We start from the raw sequence: 18,369 nt of genomic DNA, 5'->3' as shown, positions 1-18,369 counted from the left end.
TAGCCTTTATATCAATCTGCCTGACTGCACTTCCTTGATTAATTTGTTATCATAATCATATCGTAATGATACTTATACCTAAAATATCTTAAAATAACGTAATATTTCTGACATCGATGGGCCCTATAGCCGAATATTTCAATAGAATTATATTTTGTAATTGTTATTAATTTATTATTTTTATTTATATATATATATTTTTTAGTTTAATTAAAAAGGTCTCAACATTATCCTTTCAGCATTGGTGGCGATGTGACGCATTGTGAGCTTGTAGATCTGCTATTTTCCAAAAATATTTGTATAGGCCTACATTTGAAAACTTGAAATAAATCATTCTGCATACTACTAGTACTTTTCTACTTTTGGTACTTTAAAAGTAGGCCTACATTTTGATACCAATACATTTTGTATTTTTAGTACTCAAGTTGAATTGAATCCTTTTACTTTTACTTGCAACAAAGTAGTTCTATATTGCAGTATTGCTACTTTTACTTAAGTAAACAAAGGTAAAAGTACAGTAAATTTTCCCCCAACAAGTCTCACTATTTTGCCATTGCCAATGAAAGGAGAAATTAGGTCAAAATATGACGTCCATTTAACCAACCAAACACATAAGTTCAGTTGTTCATGAGATGATGTATGATGATGATGTATAATGATAAGAGCGCCCCTCACTTCACACGGGTGTGACCTTTTTTTTTTTTTTTACTAAAACATTTGCAGTACCTTTTCCCACCACTGATCCTTTCAGACTCTACACTCTATAGCACAGGGCAATAAGGTACCACGTGTCACTATGCGTTTCATTGTGTGAATCATAGAGACCGAGCGACCCCTCTCAGTCCAACAGTTTCCACATTGTAGCCCAAAGGTAGCCGCGGCTCGCACTGACTGTGCTGCTGGATCCCATCCCGGGTTTATATGGACCGGAGGCGCTGCTGAGCTCAGTGGACTGGTCCTGTCTTCAAGACAAGCCAGGAGGAGACTTCAGAGAGAGAGAGAGAGAGAGAGGGCAGAACCGAACCGAACCATTGTGGATTTATACACCCAGACCGACTCTGCTGTTGGGAGATAATAGAAAAAGGCTTGTCGGCGGCGCGGGGACAGACTCCACCACTCCGGGGCTCCAGGAAAGAAGGTAAAAGAGGAGAGGAGTGTGGTGGTGGGGGTAAAACAAGGGACATTCATCTTCGTGGTTCTTTTCTTATTATGAATGGGATTCATTGATTTACAGAAACACGGATTTACCGTCGGAGAGAGTGGTTTGTTCCAAAATAGCCCCTGTTTTGTGTTATTTTGTACGGATATGTCGCGTTTTTCTAGTCGGTATCGGGCTTCAGTTTTTTTCTTCTTCCCCTAATCGGCTGAAGCTTTTAAGGAGATCCCTTTTTGCCATTAGATTAGTGCTGCATATATTAGGACAGCACTGTCTGCACACAACATCTCTCTATGAATAACATATACATACTACTAGACCAGCCATTAACTCTAATACCAAAAGATAGCCCGAAGCCACTTTGTTTAATGTCTAGCAAGCAATAAAGTACGCCCCTTTTTTTTCTTCACTGCTTGACTGAACTGAATTGACAAAAGTCAATTAAAATGCTTCTGAAAACAGACAACTATTGTCTATCTTTAAAAGCATTTTAATTAACTGACATTTTGTCTATTCTGTATTGCATGAAGGTAAAGGAGTCATTGTCACGAAAAGCAAAAGGTAATTCAATTCCTTGCTGTTGTTCGGCTCATGGACATGGACATTCATTCATGTTCAAATGCTTTTTAAAGTGTGTACACATGTTGCCAGCCACCAGTGCCACCATACTCTTAATGTACTGTTCATTGTTGTTGTTATACACACACTGTGCCTGCATATGAATATGTCAGTGCTAGAGCAGGTTGCCTAATACAGCCTAATGACATCTTCACCCTGGACTAAAAGATTACTGTGCGCCTAACCTATATTCAAAGGGCTTGAACTGAGCCAACTGGCCCTCTCTCTCTCTCTCTCTCTCTCTCTCTCTCTCTCTCTCTCTCTCTCTCTCTCTCTCTCTGTGTGTGTGTGTCACCTCTGGTCTATAATTATGTCTGCTGCTTTTCTGTAGGCCTATGTCAAGGCTGTTGTGTGTGCTTTTGTGCATGTGTAAGATTCCTTTTTGTCTCACACGAGTGTGTGTGTGTGTGTGTGTGTGTGTGCGCACACAGTGTGCACATGTGTGCATGCCATTTTGCTCAGTTCAAAGTAGTCTCAGCCCTCTGGGCTACACATAATAGCTCTCAATTTGCTGTGAAAAGCTCTGAGGCTCCTGTTTATTGTTTGACCAAAGCAGGAGTTGTGGGTTCCCACAGCCACAACAAGAAAGACCCACTTCATTAATTAAGTCCCTTCCATCAATCAATATGTTCAGTTTAATGGCAAGGAGAGATTGTGCGACTCTGTTGCAGCCCATTGTACACACACACACACACACACACACACACACACACACACACACACACACACACACACACACACACACACACACACACACACACGGAGTGACCCAGCGTCTCAAGAGCAATGGAACAGTTTGGTCAATGGTGAGGGGTGTCACCTTGATAGAAATGCTAAGCATAACCATTGATCAGGCCAGGGGGGGTTTTGGATCTTGGATGGAAGAAATGACAAAGGAGAAAATAATATAAGGAGCCTCAACCATTTCATTTTCTTAACCACTTTAAGCCCTATATATATATAGTTGTACATGTCTGTTATGTGCACTGGTGTTTTGTGAGAGAGTTTTTAAATAAAGCCTGCAAAAGAAATGACCCATGCATTGGTAGTTTGATGTGGGTTAATCATATCATATCGTCATATCATACTATAATTAATTAATGGCTGTGTCAGAAACACTTCCGTAGCTCCTCACCGCCTGCACCAATCACTCCCACTTTTCACACAGGCATTGACCATAATAATGAGTATTGTCTGAGTATGGTCTGACGAACCCATTCTGACCTGAGATCAGATTATAAAAATGTCAGTCGTTCTTCGATTTTTCAAAAATAGCAGACCTACAAGCGATATGAACTTGTAGATCTGCTATTTTTCAATAGCTAAAGCATAACATGATGCCGACACCAAAATGGGTGCCCGGTCAGAATGGGTTAATATCTGTGGGTGTTTTGATTTAGCTTTTTTTCCCAGTACTTTCATTGAATACAGTGCAGGGAAGCATCAGTGATTCATTCTGCTTTGGAGAATCTTTTGCCAAGATCATTTACACATACCTGAAAAAATTAAGTCACCATTGGGTGCAGTGGACAGCCATTCTCCAGAGCAGTGGACAGCCATTCTCCAGAGCCCAGGCACCAGCTAGCCTCCAGCTCGCCTCCAAGGCCAGTGTGGTTTGGCCAAGGCAGGGCAATGGCAGCCGGATCTACTGTACCTACATAACATGAAAAGTTTCTTGGTGGGAGGGAAACCCACATGAACACGGAGAGAATATGCAAACTCCACACAGAAAGGCCCAACTCGGCCTCTTTCTGTGTTTCATACAATTATATACCTTGCAAATAAATATATGAAGGCTTTTTGCTATTCTCACAGTCAGTCTCTTAGACATGTACTGCCTAGTGTCCTGGCCCGTTTGTGAGAGATCTTTACTTTTTAAGTAAGTCATAAACATTTAGGTTGGCATAGATTTAAAACATTCGCAGACCATCGGTAAGACCCGGGTTCAATTAGTAGGTTTGTGTTGTATTGGGAACTGTCTGTTGACTCCCTAACAGTTAGGGAGTCAGTCATAGGGACAGAGTAATCAGAACGCTGTCCCGGTAAAACATCTCACTGTGTCAGGTGGAAGGAAGCGCCTGGAGACTCCCATGTGTGCAGTGGAGACATGTGGTTGTATATGGCTTGCAGTACAAAAGGGAAACGGCTAAATTGGGGAGAAAATGGTTTTAAGACACACACACACACACACACAAACACACACACACCCCCATCCGATTCCTTCGTCCTGGCTTCCCTCTCAATCACTGGGGAACCTTTCGAGCCGCCAAGCCCAGTTGAAAGCTCTGGGTTAGGCCTCATTCTGTCCAGTCCATTGCTACACAGTACACCAGTTCAACAGTAGCTTCCTTTGTGCCTGTCTGAGTGTCTCACTCTGTATTCCCCTCATGCTGGACTCCCTGTGCAGCCCTTGGGCAGCAGTAGGAAATTAAACCATGGAGGAGCTTGCCTTGTAGTGCCTCTAAAGGGTTCTTTTTTCCTTTTATTTTAACCCATTTAGACCTAAATGTCTTCTAAATCATGACAGTTTTCTATATCAGTGGCTCTCAAACTATTCCAAGGACCCCCAGAATTATCTGTATTTGGCCGTCGACCCCCACATCTGAAAATATGTAGTTCCAGCGACCTCCCCCCCCCCCCCCCCAGAAGAAAAGTGAGTTGAAAACGTTCGCTCTGAAAGACTATATATATTTGAGATTTGCGTCACATTTTCGCGATTTTTCTAAAATAGAAAAAGCTCATAGCGAAAAAGCTCACAGAGTGCCACGCTATGAGCTTGTAGATCTGCTATTTTTCAATAGCTAAAGTATAACATAATGCTATAAATACCAAAAGGGGTTCCTGCCCAAAATGGATTAATCACATTTTGCACCCATTTTCTCACACTCATTTCCCCTGATCAGAAAGGGTAAATGCAGCATACCTGTGTTCAAGGGTCTGATCAATAATTGGCTGTATGGAATATGGATATCTTTCTCCATCTCTTCCAGGTCTGCAGAGAGCTGCCATCAAAGCAGTTTTGTGGTTCAGCGTTGCAAGTTTAGTTGACAAGTTGCAGCCTTTTGGAAGGTTCTTACCATGTTTAGGATGTCGGTGCTTGGCTCACACTTACTTGGCATATTGCCACTTTTCCACAATTTCTTTGCATTTCGTGTTCTTAGTTTAAAAAAATGGCATTAAAGGCTTAAAATGAACTTGCTGTGACCTGTAGAGAAAATCTCGGCTGTTCTTGTTGAGTTGGTAATCCAGAGAGAGAAAAACAACAGACAAGCCAAAGAAAACAACCCCTGCAGCCTGCACGGAATGAGTGTGAATTAGCGGTGTTTGTCAGGGTAATTGGCACCTCACTGTTAGTGAATTATTAGGCAAAGCTGTAAAAACTACTTGCCACCTCATGCTCTGAAGGTTTCCAGTGCAGAGAAGAGGCATGATGTAAATCTCACATAGAAAAATAGGACTGAAGCATTTGAGGTATTTATGAAACTATCCAGTCTACTGTATCTGTCGAGCTGTTTTGCAGGGGTGCAGTACTTAGTTTAGACAGTTTTTGGTTTAGACCAGTCATTGGTTAAACCATGCAGTCATTAGTCCTACAACTACAACTCAAACCCTCACCCTAAACCTAACCTCCCACGGGGCAGCACACCTAAACCTAACCTTAACCCATGTCTAACCAATGACTAATCTAAACTAAGTATGCACCCCGTTTTGCAGTCAGGTATTGGAGCTCATGTAGAGTTGTAGACTTGGCAGGGGAAATGGCAGACCCTACCGAGTGGAACAGTTGCGCGTTGCCGCAGGTATAATGAGTAACCTGATTGTCAGCTTTCTTTATTGTCGAGTTACTTCCATGGCCCGGATCCAGTTTCCAACTGAGGTCTCTTTGGCCCCGGAGGAGCATAATGTCAGGCTTCTGTTTTCTACGGGGACGAGAGAGAACACGCAGAGGTAAACTGTCTTGGTTGTTGGTTGTATTGTTAAACTGATGAAGAGCTTTTTTGAGCCAACAGTGGAGTTTGGAGGGAGGAAAGTGCACTTGTATTGGTCCTCACTATGAAAGGGTGCAACTCACTGTACACGAAATCTGAGATTGAATGAGCGTGAGTCTTAATAATGTACCTGTATTAAAGGGTATCAAGTTTCTAGGCTATAACTTATAGTAGGACCCATTATGTTAACCCATTCTGAACGGGCACCCATTTTGGTGGTCAGCATCATGTCATGCTTTAGCTATTGAAAAATAGCAGATCTACAAGCTCATAGCGCGCCACCGAGTGGCGCGCTACGAGCTTGTAGGTCTGCTATTTTTGAAAAATCGAAGAACGACTGACATTTTTAGAAATCTGATCTCAGGTCAGAATGGGTTAATATCTGTCCTAAACATCTGTTGATATCATGTGTTGCGTAACGTAAGGAGACTTTGACATTTTCCGTTTCCGTGTGTGTTACTTCCGTTTTCAGTGCTGTTTGTAATATCCTTTCATGCTGACATGAGGACAAAGGGAGGAGTGTCTTTCACTGTCCCTGGCTTGAACGAAACAAACGCTGTCAGGGTTTTAAATAGACACACGTCTGGTATCTCCTCAATGCTCACTTATTAGCATATTGCATTGTAGCATTTGTAGATCGTCGTGCTGATAATTCTTTAAAAGGACGGTTAGGTCTGGCCCCAAGGGGTGGGTTGGGTGTGTGTGTGTGTGTGTGTGTGTGTGTGTGTGTGTGTGTGTGTGTGTGTGTGTGTGTGTGTGTGTGTGTGGTGTGTGTGTGTGTGTGTGTGTGTGTGTGTGTGTGTGTGTGTGTGTGTGTGTGTGTGTGTGTGTGTGTGTGTGTGTGTGTGTGTGTGTGTGTGTGTGTGTGTGGGGGGGGGGGTCGGGTGTGTTGCCCCTTTTAGTGGCTGTCTATCTTCCCAAACATTCCACAGCTATGATGTCACCAACTGTCTGAGAGGCATACCCATTGTCTGGCCTTTTCGTCAGCACTCGTGTGTGAAGTAGAAGTGCGGAGATGACAAATAATAACAATAGTAGCATTCTTATGGTTATTATTAACAAAGAAGATGCTAATTTACCAACACGGTTTAAGTGATGTAACTAACTGTCCCTTTGGCGCTTTTAAGAATGAGCAGCTCTTTAGAAAAGTAGGCTTTAGATTAGAGGAGAAGGATGAATGAATGACCTAGTAGTCAGTAGTGAGTCAAGTCTGAACTGGTTCTAAACATACTGTTCCACTGATGGTGAAGGTGCGGCCGGGGAATCCCGACTGCTTTTAGCCACACTGAGGTGTGCATGTATGTAAGCGTGCGTGCCACACGGCCCACACACACACACACCACACTGAGGTGTGCATGTATGTAAGCGTGCATGCCACACGGCCCACACACACACACCACACTGAGGTGTGGCATGTATGTAAGCGTGCATGCCCACAACGGCCCACACACACACACACACACACACACACACGTGGTCGCATGCTCATTGGATTGAGTGTCTAGCTATGCACATTAACCCATTTTGGACTGAGGTCGATTAAAAAAAAGGCTCTAAATCCTAACATTTTTCTGAAAAACCTATGTTCTATGTCAGTGCGAGCTTAAAACACGCGTGCTTAAACGCGCGCATAAAACGCCAAAAGGGGTTCCCGACCAAAATGGATTAAGACACATATATTAATTTGGGGAATGCATGCAAGTCTTCGACAGACCTGCCTGTGTTTCCCAAACTCTAGGCCCCCACACCAATTAAAATTCAACGCAGAATAACTGTGGGATTGTGGTTTCATGTTGCACAAGGAAAATTACCCCGAGACTGAATGAACACAGCGTTTATTGCGGATTTATTAAACTAACAAAACACAAATAGCCACTAAAACTTTTGGTATTTTTTTCAGCCTTAAAGTTGAATAAGCCAAATTATCATGTTATTTTAACAGTCCCCAACCCTCTTCCACAGCGACCCCACTTTGCTGCTGGTTTTACGTCCCTACCAGAAGAAAAAAAACTCAGTTTTTATTGCTTCTCAGCTGCTGCTGGTGTCCTTGTCATTGTAGCTGTCAGTGACTAGCCAGAGCTGGAACAGCAACAGGATGGAACATGCTAGAGGTCCTGGTAGTAGTGGCGTGGAACAGATAGACACTAGGGGGTGCTGCCCTTGTGGCAAAATAAAAAGACATTGATCAATTCTTGATTAAAAAAAGCTTCTAATATATTATTTAGGCCCCAAAATCTATAAATCTCACACTATTAAGGCACCGGCCAGTTCCACGCACTGCACAAGGTGCCCTATCTTTTTTTACTTGAGCACCTGCCCCTCTAAAATGTCTGTGCACGCCACTGCCTGGTAGGATAGAAAACCAGCAACAATGCATATCTGTGGGATAGAAAACCATCATGAGTATGATACGGATGTTACTACACCAGCTCAATGGCCTCGTGGTTAGAGATTCTGTCCTGAGTCCTATGGGACTCAATCCATGGCTTCGTCATACTTTACCAAAGACTATAAAAAATCACACCCGTGTGAACCGAGTGGTGCAACTCCCCTCTCTCTCTCTCTCTCTCTCTCTCTCTCTCTCATTAGCAGGCAACAGTGCAGCACTGTCTCTCTCTCTCTGTTTCTGCATGGCACAACAGCGCCCCTACTGGTACTCATTATACTGGTGCTTCATTAACCAACACATAAGCGGACACATAGGTTAACCTTAACCACACATACGGACATAGCTGTTCCTTGGAGTGGTTGCACCACTCAAATATAGTGATCCAAAGCAAGCAGGGAGGCTTGGCACTCAGCATCAGGGTGGGTTGGATTGGAGCTACATTCCGGTGACAAACTGCTGTCGTCGTGTCCAGGGGGTGTACTTGTACATTCCGTGCATTCCGCGGCGCAGCTACAGAAGCAGCAGATAGGCTCCTGTTATGGCCACGGGGCCCAGGAACCATTGGTCCCCCCCAAGAAGGAGAGCCTGGTATGATAGAAAATCAGTAGTATCGACTAGAGCAACGTTTTTGGGCTGTGTGGACCCCCGCAATGTCTCACAGGTGTGGGGCTTGCCATGGCAATCAATTGGCCGAGGCAGAGGCTGGGACATTGCACAGGTGAGAGGAGTTGGCCTCATTAGGCCCACTGGCAGAGCCTGGCCAGTCTAGAGGCCTTTTGTGGTGTTTCTGGACAACGGTGTTGCCACCGACTCGAGGCCGGGTCACTGCCCTCCCTGCGGCGGTGTCAGGAACGCGCGTGTCGAATTTGAAGTCGGTGGGGGCAAACGGTTCTCGAGTTACGTGCATTACAACCGCACACACTCGCGCGCCACGACGCACGCACGCAGACAGATATGTGGCACATTTATAGTTCGATTTGTGGTGGATTTCATATGAATATATTTTGGTGCCCCCCCCCCCCCCCCCCCTCGTTTTCATTTAATAAGGTATACACTGGTGGGAAATGTTTGAGTTTGTGAGTGCAGCTTCTGATGTCCTATAGTTGGACTACTTAACTGTACCAACGCCGGCCTGGCCACTACGCAGGTTTTGGAATCCCATGTCGACTGTAACCGTTGCACTTGAAGATGAACCACGCGCGTCAACCACATTTTTGTGGTATTATCAGTGCATTATCTGTGGGATAAAATGTTCATTTGGATAACATCTGTCGCTATAAACCAATGCTGGTGGGACCGATGTGCGGTCAGCGGTCTAGCGTTTCACTATGCTAGCATTTATTTAAACACGCGCCGTCATATCCGAGGGGTCGTGTCCGGCGTTTGTGCCTGTCAGCACATGGTACGGTGAAACAAGTCCTGGATTATGTCTCCCGGCCGTCAGGCAGCTGCACTGCACTGTTTCTGGTTACACAACATGTCAGTGGTGGGCTGGACAAGGACATTGTCGTTTAAAAATAAAGCTGGTTTTATTCAGGCACATGCAGTGGTGTTCACGGGCCTTCCCTATACCTCCTACACCCCTTCTTTTTGAGGGGCGCCTCCTATGCCCAGCTTTGTGTGTTTGTGTGTACCGTCCTCGTAGCGATTTGATTGGCTTGAGCACCCCATAGCCATGATTTGATTGGCTGAACGATGTACTTTTTGAGGACAGAAAAGTGAGGACCGCAATTGTCATTGGCCGGAATGTGATGATGATAAGAGCGCCATTCACTTTCACACGGGTGTTATTATTTTTCTTTCCTCAGCGGGGTGCAATTGAAACACACACACACACACACACACACACACACACACACACCCCTACACTTATACACGGTTACAAAGCTCTTGAGGTTTAATCTCAGAGACCCAGAGCTTCATTCTTCTGTCTCTCTCTCCTCTCCAGACATTGAAGCTGTATCCCTGAGGCCAGACAGACAGACAGACAGACAGACCGACAGACAGACGCGTGAACCATGGTGGAGCCTGCTGACAGGCCCTCTGTCGCCGCCGGCCACCGGCTCGGGGCCCCCGACAGCTTCGGCGTGTCCACCCTGGAGCCCGGCCTGACGCCCCCCGCCCAGGCCCCGGCCCCGGGGCGCCCCGTGTCCGTCAGGGGTGCAGATGCTGGACGACACCCAGGAAGTCTTCCAGATAACGGTAAGGGGCTTGTTTTGTGTTTTATGTGAGCAGTCGTAATTTCACTTCTTATATTCACGTTTGAACCCATTTATACGACCTGATGATGCATCTTTGTCACCTTAGCTTTAACCACTACTTAATTGAGTATAATGGAGTTCAAAGAGATATGTGATGTAGGTTTATTTGGCCCAAACGTTGTGTAGCTACTTGCTGACCTGTTGGTTATTGAAATCGCACAGTGACCTTTTTTGGCGGAGCTACAGCTGTCTGTGGACAACTGGACATCTGTTCTCTAGAGTTGCAATGGAATCATGGCATGTCCCGTGTAGTTAGTCATAGTTTTTAGTGCGCCATAAAAAAAAACACAGCTCAGCAAAGAGATGATGGCAAAACTCTCAAAACTAGAACTGGCCATCAGAGATGGTGCTTTCGCAACATCCTCTCCAGGCAGCCGTTCAGAATTCATGCGACTGTTTTTAGTATCTGTGGTGTTCCTACCCACGCACGGCTCATATTAAATGGTACTGCAGGTTGTCTGTCCTGCCAGGACATCTGCTTAAAAACAAAGGGGAACAGAACAGACGGTCCACTCCTTTTGCACAACGGACAGAGATCCACATCACAGTCTCACCGTAACAGAGAAAGCCTTCCCTGCATCACAGATCCACATCATAGTCACAGGGGGGTGTGTGTGCGAGCGTGACAGCAACGCTGTCCATTTTCAACCTGGCGGTCTTGTGTACCCGTCCTCCAGATGCGGTAACGAGGAAGGATACCCAAATATTTACTTTTTCACCTTGAGGGCTTCGGTTCGCCTCTCGGGGGGGGGGGGGGGGGGGGGGGGGGGGGGGGGTGTGGGGGTGGGGGAGAGACGCACAGGATGTGGGAGTGTGGCCGTCTTCCCTGTCTGTGAACGTCACACCCCGAGAAAGTCACTAGTGCCGGAGAGAATGCTGATAAGGATGTCTGTCTGTCTGTCTGTCTGTCTGTCTGTCTCTCTCTCCTTCACCTTTCCGTTTGTTTAGTTTTTTCCCCTCATTAGACACAGACTGGAGTAGACACCATTTACTCTGACATTTAATGAGAGGGTGTGTGCGTGCGTACACACACACACACACACACACACGCACACGCACACACGCACACACGTTTGCCTTCAAGCGCTTTGCCTTGCACACACGTGGGTGTGTTTTTATAAGATTTAGTGTGTTTGTGTTTGAGCGCACATGTTTTCTCCCAGCATCTCCATGACTTCCTGTCGTGGTTTATAGAAGGGCGTCCTCTTCCCTGCCAGTTCGCCCCAGTTGTCATCATGGAGGAGTACAGTCTAGACCACCTTCACTTAATATTGGAATGCTGATATATTATTGATTTCAGCTGTTACAATTTCAATCATGCAAACATGACCCTAAATTAGTAGCTTAGTAGCTTAATGACTAGTATTAAAAATGTTATTGTCTTTTTGAGTTAACATAACTATAACTAAATGCATTTGAAAAAAAAAAAAAAAAAGGTTAGATTTCAGGATTCCAATTAAAAAAATGACCAAAAAAATATTCACTTTCAATTCAAATATAGCAAAGAATAGTCGATCTACAGCTTGTATAGATCGACTATTTTCGCAACGACAGTAATATGCAATGTGGCCCTGTGGACTGAGTGTGGAAATATAGTGGCCCTTTCCATCGTCAAAGTTGCCCACCCCGGGTCTAGACTCTAGAACAGCCATTCTCAGACTTTGTAATTTCAAAGACCCACAGTTTGCTATGCATTATGATTGAATTGATTGAAAACTTTTTTTCAGACACAATGGGTCCATAATACAAACAACAGGGAAAAACATGACAGTAAATACAAAACAACAACACAGAGATAGCCTGTATGTATCAGGCTATTTTCACTCCAGGCAGTCCTTGTCAATTAAAAACATATAAACATTGCCTCCAGTGTTTCCAGAAACATGAGGAGAAGACTGTGTCACTCTGTGTGATCCCTGTTAAGGCCATAATTAATACATTCTTTGATTCCCTCAGTCTACACATGAATCTAAACATAAAATTCCTCAGTACAGCATGAAAGGTGGGTACATTACTGGTCACAAACATTTCACTTGCAACTGGTCCATCTGGGAGTCTCAGGAATATTCGAAAAGCATCATTATATGCCACCTGAAGTTTTTTCATTTTGCTTTGCTGTATCGGCACCACAAGTGAGCTGTATAAAGTGGAGTGCAATAGGTTTTAAAAAGTGCTATTTTGAACATTGTCTGTACACATATGAAACTTTCGTGCCAGCATGTTTATGGTTAAGCCACGAACCCCTAGTCACTTGGTACCATTGATTTGATCTCCGAGACCCCAATCTACAGTAAGATCACTAGTACAGTGAACTCTGAGAGTGTACAAAATGTGCACACTCTGAGTTCCAGACCCTCAAGTATCTGTTTGGTTCCATTTTGTACACTGTTTGTTTTGCTTGCTCGTACGTACAGTACGAGCACGTTGATATGACATTAAAAATGATAAACGTAGAGATTCAGTGCACCTCCATATCTCTATGAAACGTCCTGAAGCATCATCTTTTTGTCGAATCGAATGGTGTTCAAAATGTAGGCCAAAAAAAGCAACATTGGAAATATATGGATTGTATAAATGAATGAATGTAGCTTGGCTTCATATTCAGTTACTGACATTAGACTTGTGAATACCTCAGGTTAGAGAACCACAACGGTGGTCTGGCATGTTTAACCCATCGACTATAACTCGCGGTGTACGTGACATTACCGCTGAGCCAAAAGGCATTCCGTGGTTCGTAGATTCTCGAGGAAGTCACTGGAATCCATTCATTTTTGAGAATTATATTAAAATCAACATGCAGGAACTTCAAACCTGCTTTGCGCCGATGGTTATGTTTTGTCAAAGCTGCATTTTAATAGAGCACCGAAGTCCTGACGTAACTCGCTCATCCCTTCGATTCCCCTGGTTCACGGAAGTCATTTCTCTATGGAGAATAACATGGGGTGATCTTAATATCGTCTACTATAAGCGTTGTGGTCCAAAAATAAAACAAGCTGTCTCAGCGTTATTGTCAGGGAGGTGTCTCTGTATCGTTTGCAACAGTCAGTCACTCATATATGATACAGTCTGCTTCTAGCGAAAATGTAACTAATTCAGTAGCAGTAACATTAGCGTTTTCTCTCAGTCAGTTGATTCTTCATATCCATATGAGTGAAGCGGCCGGGGTGACATGTTTATTTTTCAAACACAGTTCTTATATGAAGCAATCAACAAATCCTCCTATGGCGATTTCTATGCAACTAAAAAAATACATGAACCTGGGGACTGACGCCCTCTACTGAAAGTGACGTCAGACTTCGGTGCTCTATTGAGTTTGAATGCATGGAAAAGTAACTAAATAAAACGTACAGTCATGACTTATTAGCCAATTAGTAGTGCAATGACTAATTGTGCAATTACTGTATGTTTGACCGACATGGACTCTAGTTATTTTGACACGTTTGGTGTAACGTTAGACTTAAATAACTTTAATAAGTAAGTCATTAATGTGAAAATGGTCTGGCCAAAGCGGTGTGTAAACACTGGTACGCTTATGTATTTAACTACTTAAAATCTTAATGCGTCTCTAATTTCCAGAAATCATCACCTATAAAAGATGTAGAAGTTAACGTTGTGAATTATTTCCCCTTCCCATTGTTCAAATATACAACGACAAAGCTGTATATTTTGGGGCGGGAACCCCTTTTGGTGTTTTAAGCATTATGTTGTACTTTAGCGGTTGAAAAATAGCAGATCTACAAGCTCATAGCACTGCACTGAGTGCCGCGCTATGAGCTTGTAGGTCTGCTATTTTGAAAAATCGTGAAAATAGGGGCCAAATGTTGGAATATATTCTTTCAGAGCAAACGTTTTTAACTCAAATCTTTGCTTCTGGGGGACCGAGGTCCCTGGAACAACATATTTTCAGATGGGGGTCGGTGGCCAATACAGATAATTCTGGGGGTTCTTGACATGAAATTTTGAGCACCACTGACATAGGAATTTCAGAAAACTGTCAATATTTAGAAGACATTTTTTAAATTTCGATGTCTGGTCTAAATGGGCTAAGCCGCCGTATTTAATGAATGTTTCAATACTATCCAATGAAATAACCATGTAAATAATATCTACCATATAAATAATGTTGTATATTGATTTAACCTGCCCTAATTTGGTCTGAAAATAGGGCATGCCCAGTAGAGTCCAGTCACGCGTTTGAAACGCCAAGCGCTGCATATTCAGTGAAATATGGAGTGATTAAGGCATGAAATGTGAGACGGCACAGCAGACACTGTGTGACTGTCTTATAGGACGTGCCAGTGTGGGCCTCACAGTAATTGGCTGTGGTAAAAATACATACCGAGGCTGTATCTGGCACTAGTCGGTGGGCATGTGGGTGGACACTTTGACATTTGACCAGTGGTGTGTGTGTGTGTGTGTGTGTGGTGTGTGTGTGTGTGTGTGTGTGTGTGTGTGTGTGTGTGTGTGTGTGTGTGTGTGTGTGTGTGTGTGTGTGTGTGTGTGTGTGTGTGTGTGTGTGTGTGTGTGGTGTGTGTGTGTGAGGAGAGAGGGGGAGAGTGCAAATCTTAAAATGCTGCATCCATTGACTCCTATCCCCCCTCTCTCCTTCTCACAGTTCCTCCTATCACACACACACACACACACACACACACACACACACACACACCCAGACCGGCTTATCTATGGAGGTCATCTCTTGAGTTAATCAGCAGACAGACACGCACACACACGCACACGCACACACACACACACACACACACACACACACACACACACACACACTGTACAGTTGATTGCTGTTGCTGTCTCTAACTTGAGACAGCACTACAAAGACAGGTTTGATGGCAGATACGTGTCACCCTGCACACACGCACACACACACACACACACACACACACACACACACACACACACACACACACACACACACAACACACACACACACACACACACACACACACACACACACAGCCTGTGACTTCAACCTATCGGGACAAACCATCATCATTTTATATGTTACTGCTTAAGTTAGTACTAAAATGTTAGTCTAAATTTTAGTCTTTTCAACCAGAATTAACCAGTAATCAATGGTTTTTGATAGTCACACCTTAACAGAGAAAGCTTCCCTTTAACAGATCCACATCAACGTGAAATCTATCGGACAATGAACCCGTTGTCTGAGTTCCAACGGCACTTCCCCTTTAAGAACGAAGCACTTGACTGGCACTTTGGGCAGGAAGGGAACAGGTGCGCTTTGGGCGTGCTGTGCCTTCAGGTGCAGACACTTCCTGCAGTGCGTGCACGGTGTGGCGTGCACGGTGTGACGTGCACGGTGTGACGTGCACGGTGTGACGTGCACGGTGTGACGTGCACGGTGAAAGTTTTAATTAACCCATTCTGACCGGGCACCCATTTTGGTGTCAGCATCAGGTTATGCTTTATCTATTGAAAAATAGCAGATCTACAAGCTCATATCGCGCCACAGAGTGGCGCGATACGAGCTTGTAGGTCTGCTATTTTTGAAAAATCGAAGAGCGACTGACATTTCTAGAATCTGATCTCAAGTCAGAATGGGTTCATCAGACCAGTGTGTGTCCAGTGGAAACCTCATATGAATCTGATCTCAGGTCAGAATGGGTTAATTAATAAATGACATGATGCCCCAGAACATGAATTCCGTATGAATATAGGGCTAGAACTAAAGCTTCTTGCGATTCCCTGGAAAGCGGAGGCAGCATCATCCTTCCACAACTGTCACTCCCGTGACAGATAAACCACGTCGGCTGAGCACACATACTTAACACGTATATCTTCTCTCTCTCTCTCAGCGACCGTCTTAGTGGGTTTGTTTGACCCTAATCCCCCCTAACACAGACCATCCTTCCACGTATATGTCTTTCCTATAGATTGACGGCGATGTTTGTGGCTGGACGTGGAAAGCCTTGGAGAACCCTGGATGACAGCCGGCAGGGTGGGGGGGACGTGTGTGTGTGTGTGTGTGTGTGTGTGTGTGTGGGGGGGGGGGGGGGGGGGGGGGGGGGGGGGGGGGGCTGGGAATAGGTGGGATGGATAGGGTCACGTGCAGAGGGTTTAAAAGGGCAACCGGTGGCAGTTAACCCATTTTGGACGAGCCCCAAAAAAAAATCTTCTAAAACCTAAACGTTTTCTGAAAAACCTATATTTCTTCTATGTCAGCGGTGCTCAACCTTTTTTTCATGTCAATTATCTGTATTTGGCTGCGGGACCCCCCCCCTCCCCCCCCCCCCCATCTGAAGATGTTCCAGAATTAAAGATTTGAATAAAAAAAATGTTCGTTTGAAATAAATATATATTCAAAAGATTTGCGATAAACATGGCCCAGGCCGTAGCGTAACGGTCTGGGCACACCGGACTGGGTAATCCAGTCGCAGTGTGCCGCGGGTTCGACTCCCGGACCCGACACGGCCTTCTTTACTGCATGTCATCCCCCCCATCTCTCTCCCGTTTCCTGTCAGCCTACTGTCTGTCCCTTTCAAAAAATCAATAAAAAGGCGTAAGCCGCAAAAAAAAATATCTTTAAAAAAAAAAAAAAAGATTTGCGATACATTTTCACCGATAAAAAAAGGCAGATCTACAAGCTATGAGCTTGTAGATCTGCTATTTTTTCAATAGCTATACCATAATGCTTTAAAACACCAGAAGACGTTCCCGTTCAGAATAGGTTAACATTCAGTGTGACAGAAATCCCAGTGAGTCCCTCCTGGTCGGTGGCATGCAGCGGTCCCCCACAGTAGACGGAACGTCTTTGATAAATGACGCCCACAACGCTGCCTCCTCGGTCGGGGGAAGAGGCGACATGTGGATGGATGAGCCGTTGCGCTGGTTTGCTCTTTGGGGGCGAGACATGATACGTGTGTATTAACCCAGTATGACCTGAGATCAGATTCTAAAAAAATTCTTCTACATCCTGACAGTTTTATGAAAAAAGCTATGTTTTCTATGTAACTTTTCAAAAATAGCAGACCTACAATCTCGTGAGCTTGTAGAGAGTGCTGGTGGTTATTATAAAACAAATTGTAGCCTATCTTTGTTTGTGTCAGTCTCTGTCCATTCATGTGCCGAGGGTATTTTAAAGTGACTTTGTCTTTATTATTCAAGGGGCAAAAATTACCCCGGGCCCTTAACTGGAAGTTATCTTACGGATAAGCGATCCTCTCGTGGGAAGATCGCGGACCACCTGAGGCATGATTTCTCTTTTAAAACCACGACCATATGTATGTGTGTGTGTGTGTGTGTGTATAGTCGATGTGTCATAAGATTTTAGTCGACTGAATCTACAGTTGATTTAGTCGACTAAAATGTATTTTGGCGGGCCTTGATGCCGTCGTAATGACTGATTTAACACATTTACAAACACACAATGCGTCACGCTGCGACGCGCTGTGTGCTTGTAGATATGCTATTTTCAGCATGCATGCAAAGTGCAAACCAAGTGTAAAATGACTTATACTGGACCTCTTGTCCACTAGTCCCTTCCTAACATTTTAGTCTAGTTTATATTTGTCGACGAACTTGTCAGTATAGTTAGTTTTCATGTATTTTTCGTCAGTGGAAAAAGGTAGTCGACGAACAATTTCCGTCTTAGTTCTAGTCGACGAAGTCAACACTTGGTTGAGACTAGGATATCTATCTGAGTTGTTGTACAACAGTCACTCTGCTGTGGCTCCCACTGGTGCACGTAATGAGTGGAAAGATTGAACAACCTAGCGTCCTAGCATAGCGTGACAACCCCCCCCCCCCCCCCCCCCCCCCCCGCTAGACATAACAAAACCTAAGACAAAGATCCTACAGCTGTGTGTTGGTGTGTTCGGGTGTGTTTGTGTGTGTTCGTGTGTTCAGCTATTGAATACATTGCCATTTCAAGCAATCTTGAGTGTGATATGCATTTTCATGTTAATTCATGCATCGACTCAGAGA

General features: G+C 44.4%; 1 protein-coding gene across 1 annotated transcript in view; it reads left to right on the top strand.

Moving 5' to 3' along the window:
• The first annotated feature begins 843 nt into the window (after positions 1-843).
• The window catches only part of LOC310854085 (FERM, ARHGEF and pleckstrin domain-containing protein 1-like), a 159,470-nt gene continuing 141,944 nt past the window's right edge, over positions 844-18,369 (top strand). The window contains 3 exon segments of the mRNA XM_083758578.1: positions 844-1,138; positions 10,101-10,311; positions 10,313-10,354. Coding sequence (XP_083614704.1) covers positions 10,171-10,311; positions 10,313-10,354 — 183 coding nt within the window. The 5' untranslated portion in view covers positions 844-1,138; positions 10,101-10,170.

This window comes from Protomyctophum parallelum, assembly GCF_964188405.1.
Source record: "Protomyctophum parallelum genome assembly, chromosome: 23".
In the NCBI taxonomy this organism is placed as follows: Eukaryota; Metazoa; Chordata; class Actinopteri; order Myctophiformes; family Myctophidae; genus Protomyctophum; species Protomyctophum parallelum.
Note: the sequence above shows the minus strand (reverse complement) of the source record. Positions and strands in the feature narration are given on the sequence as shown.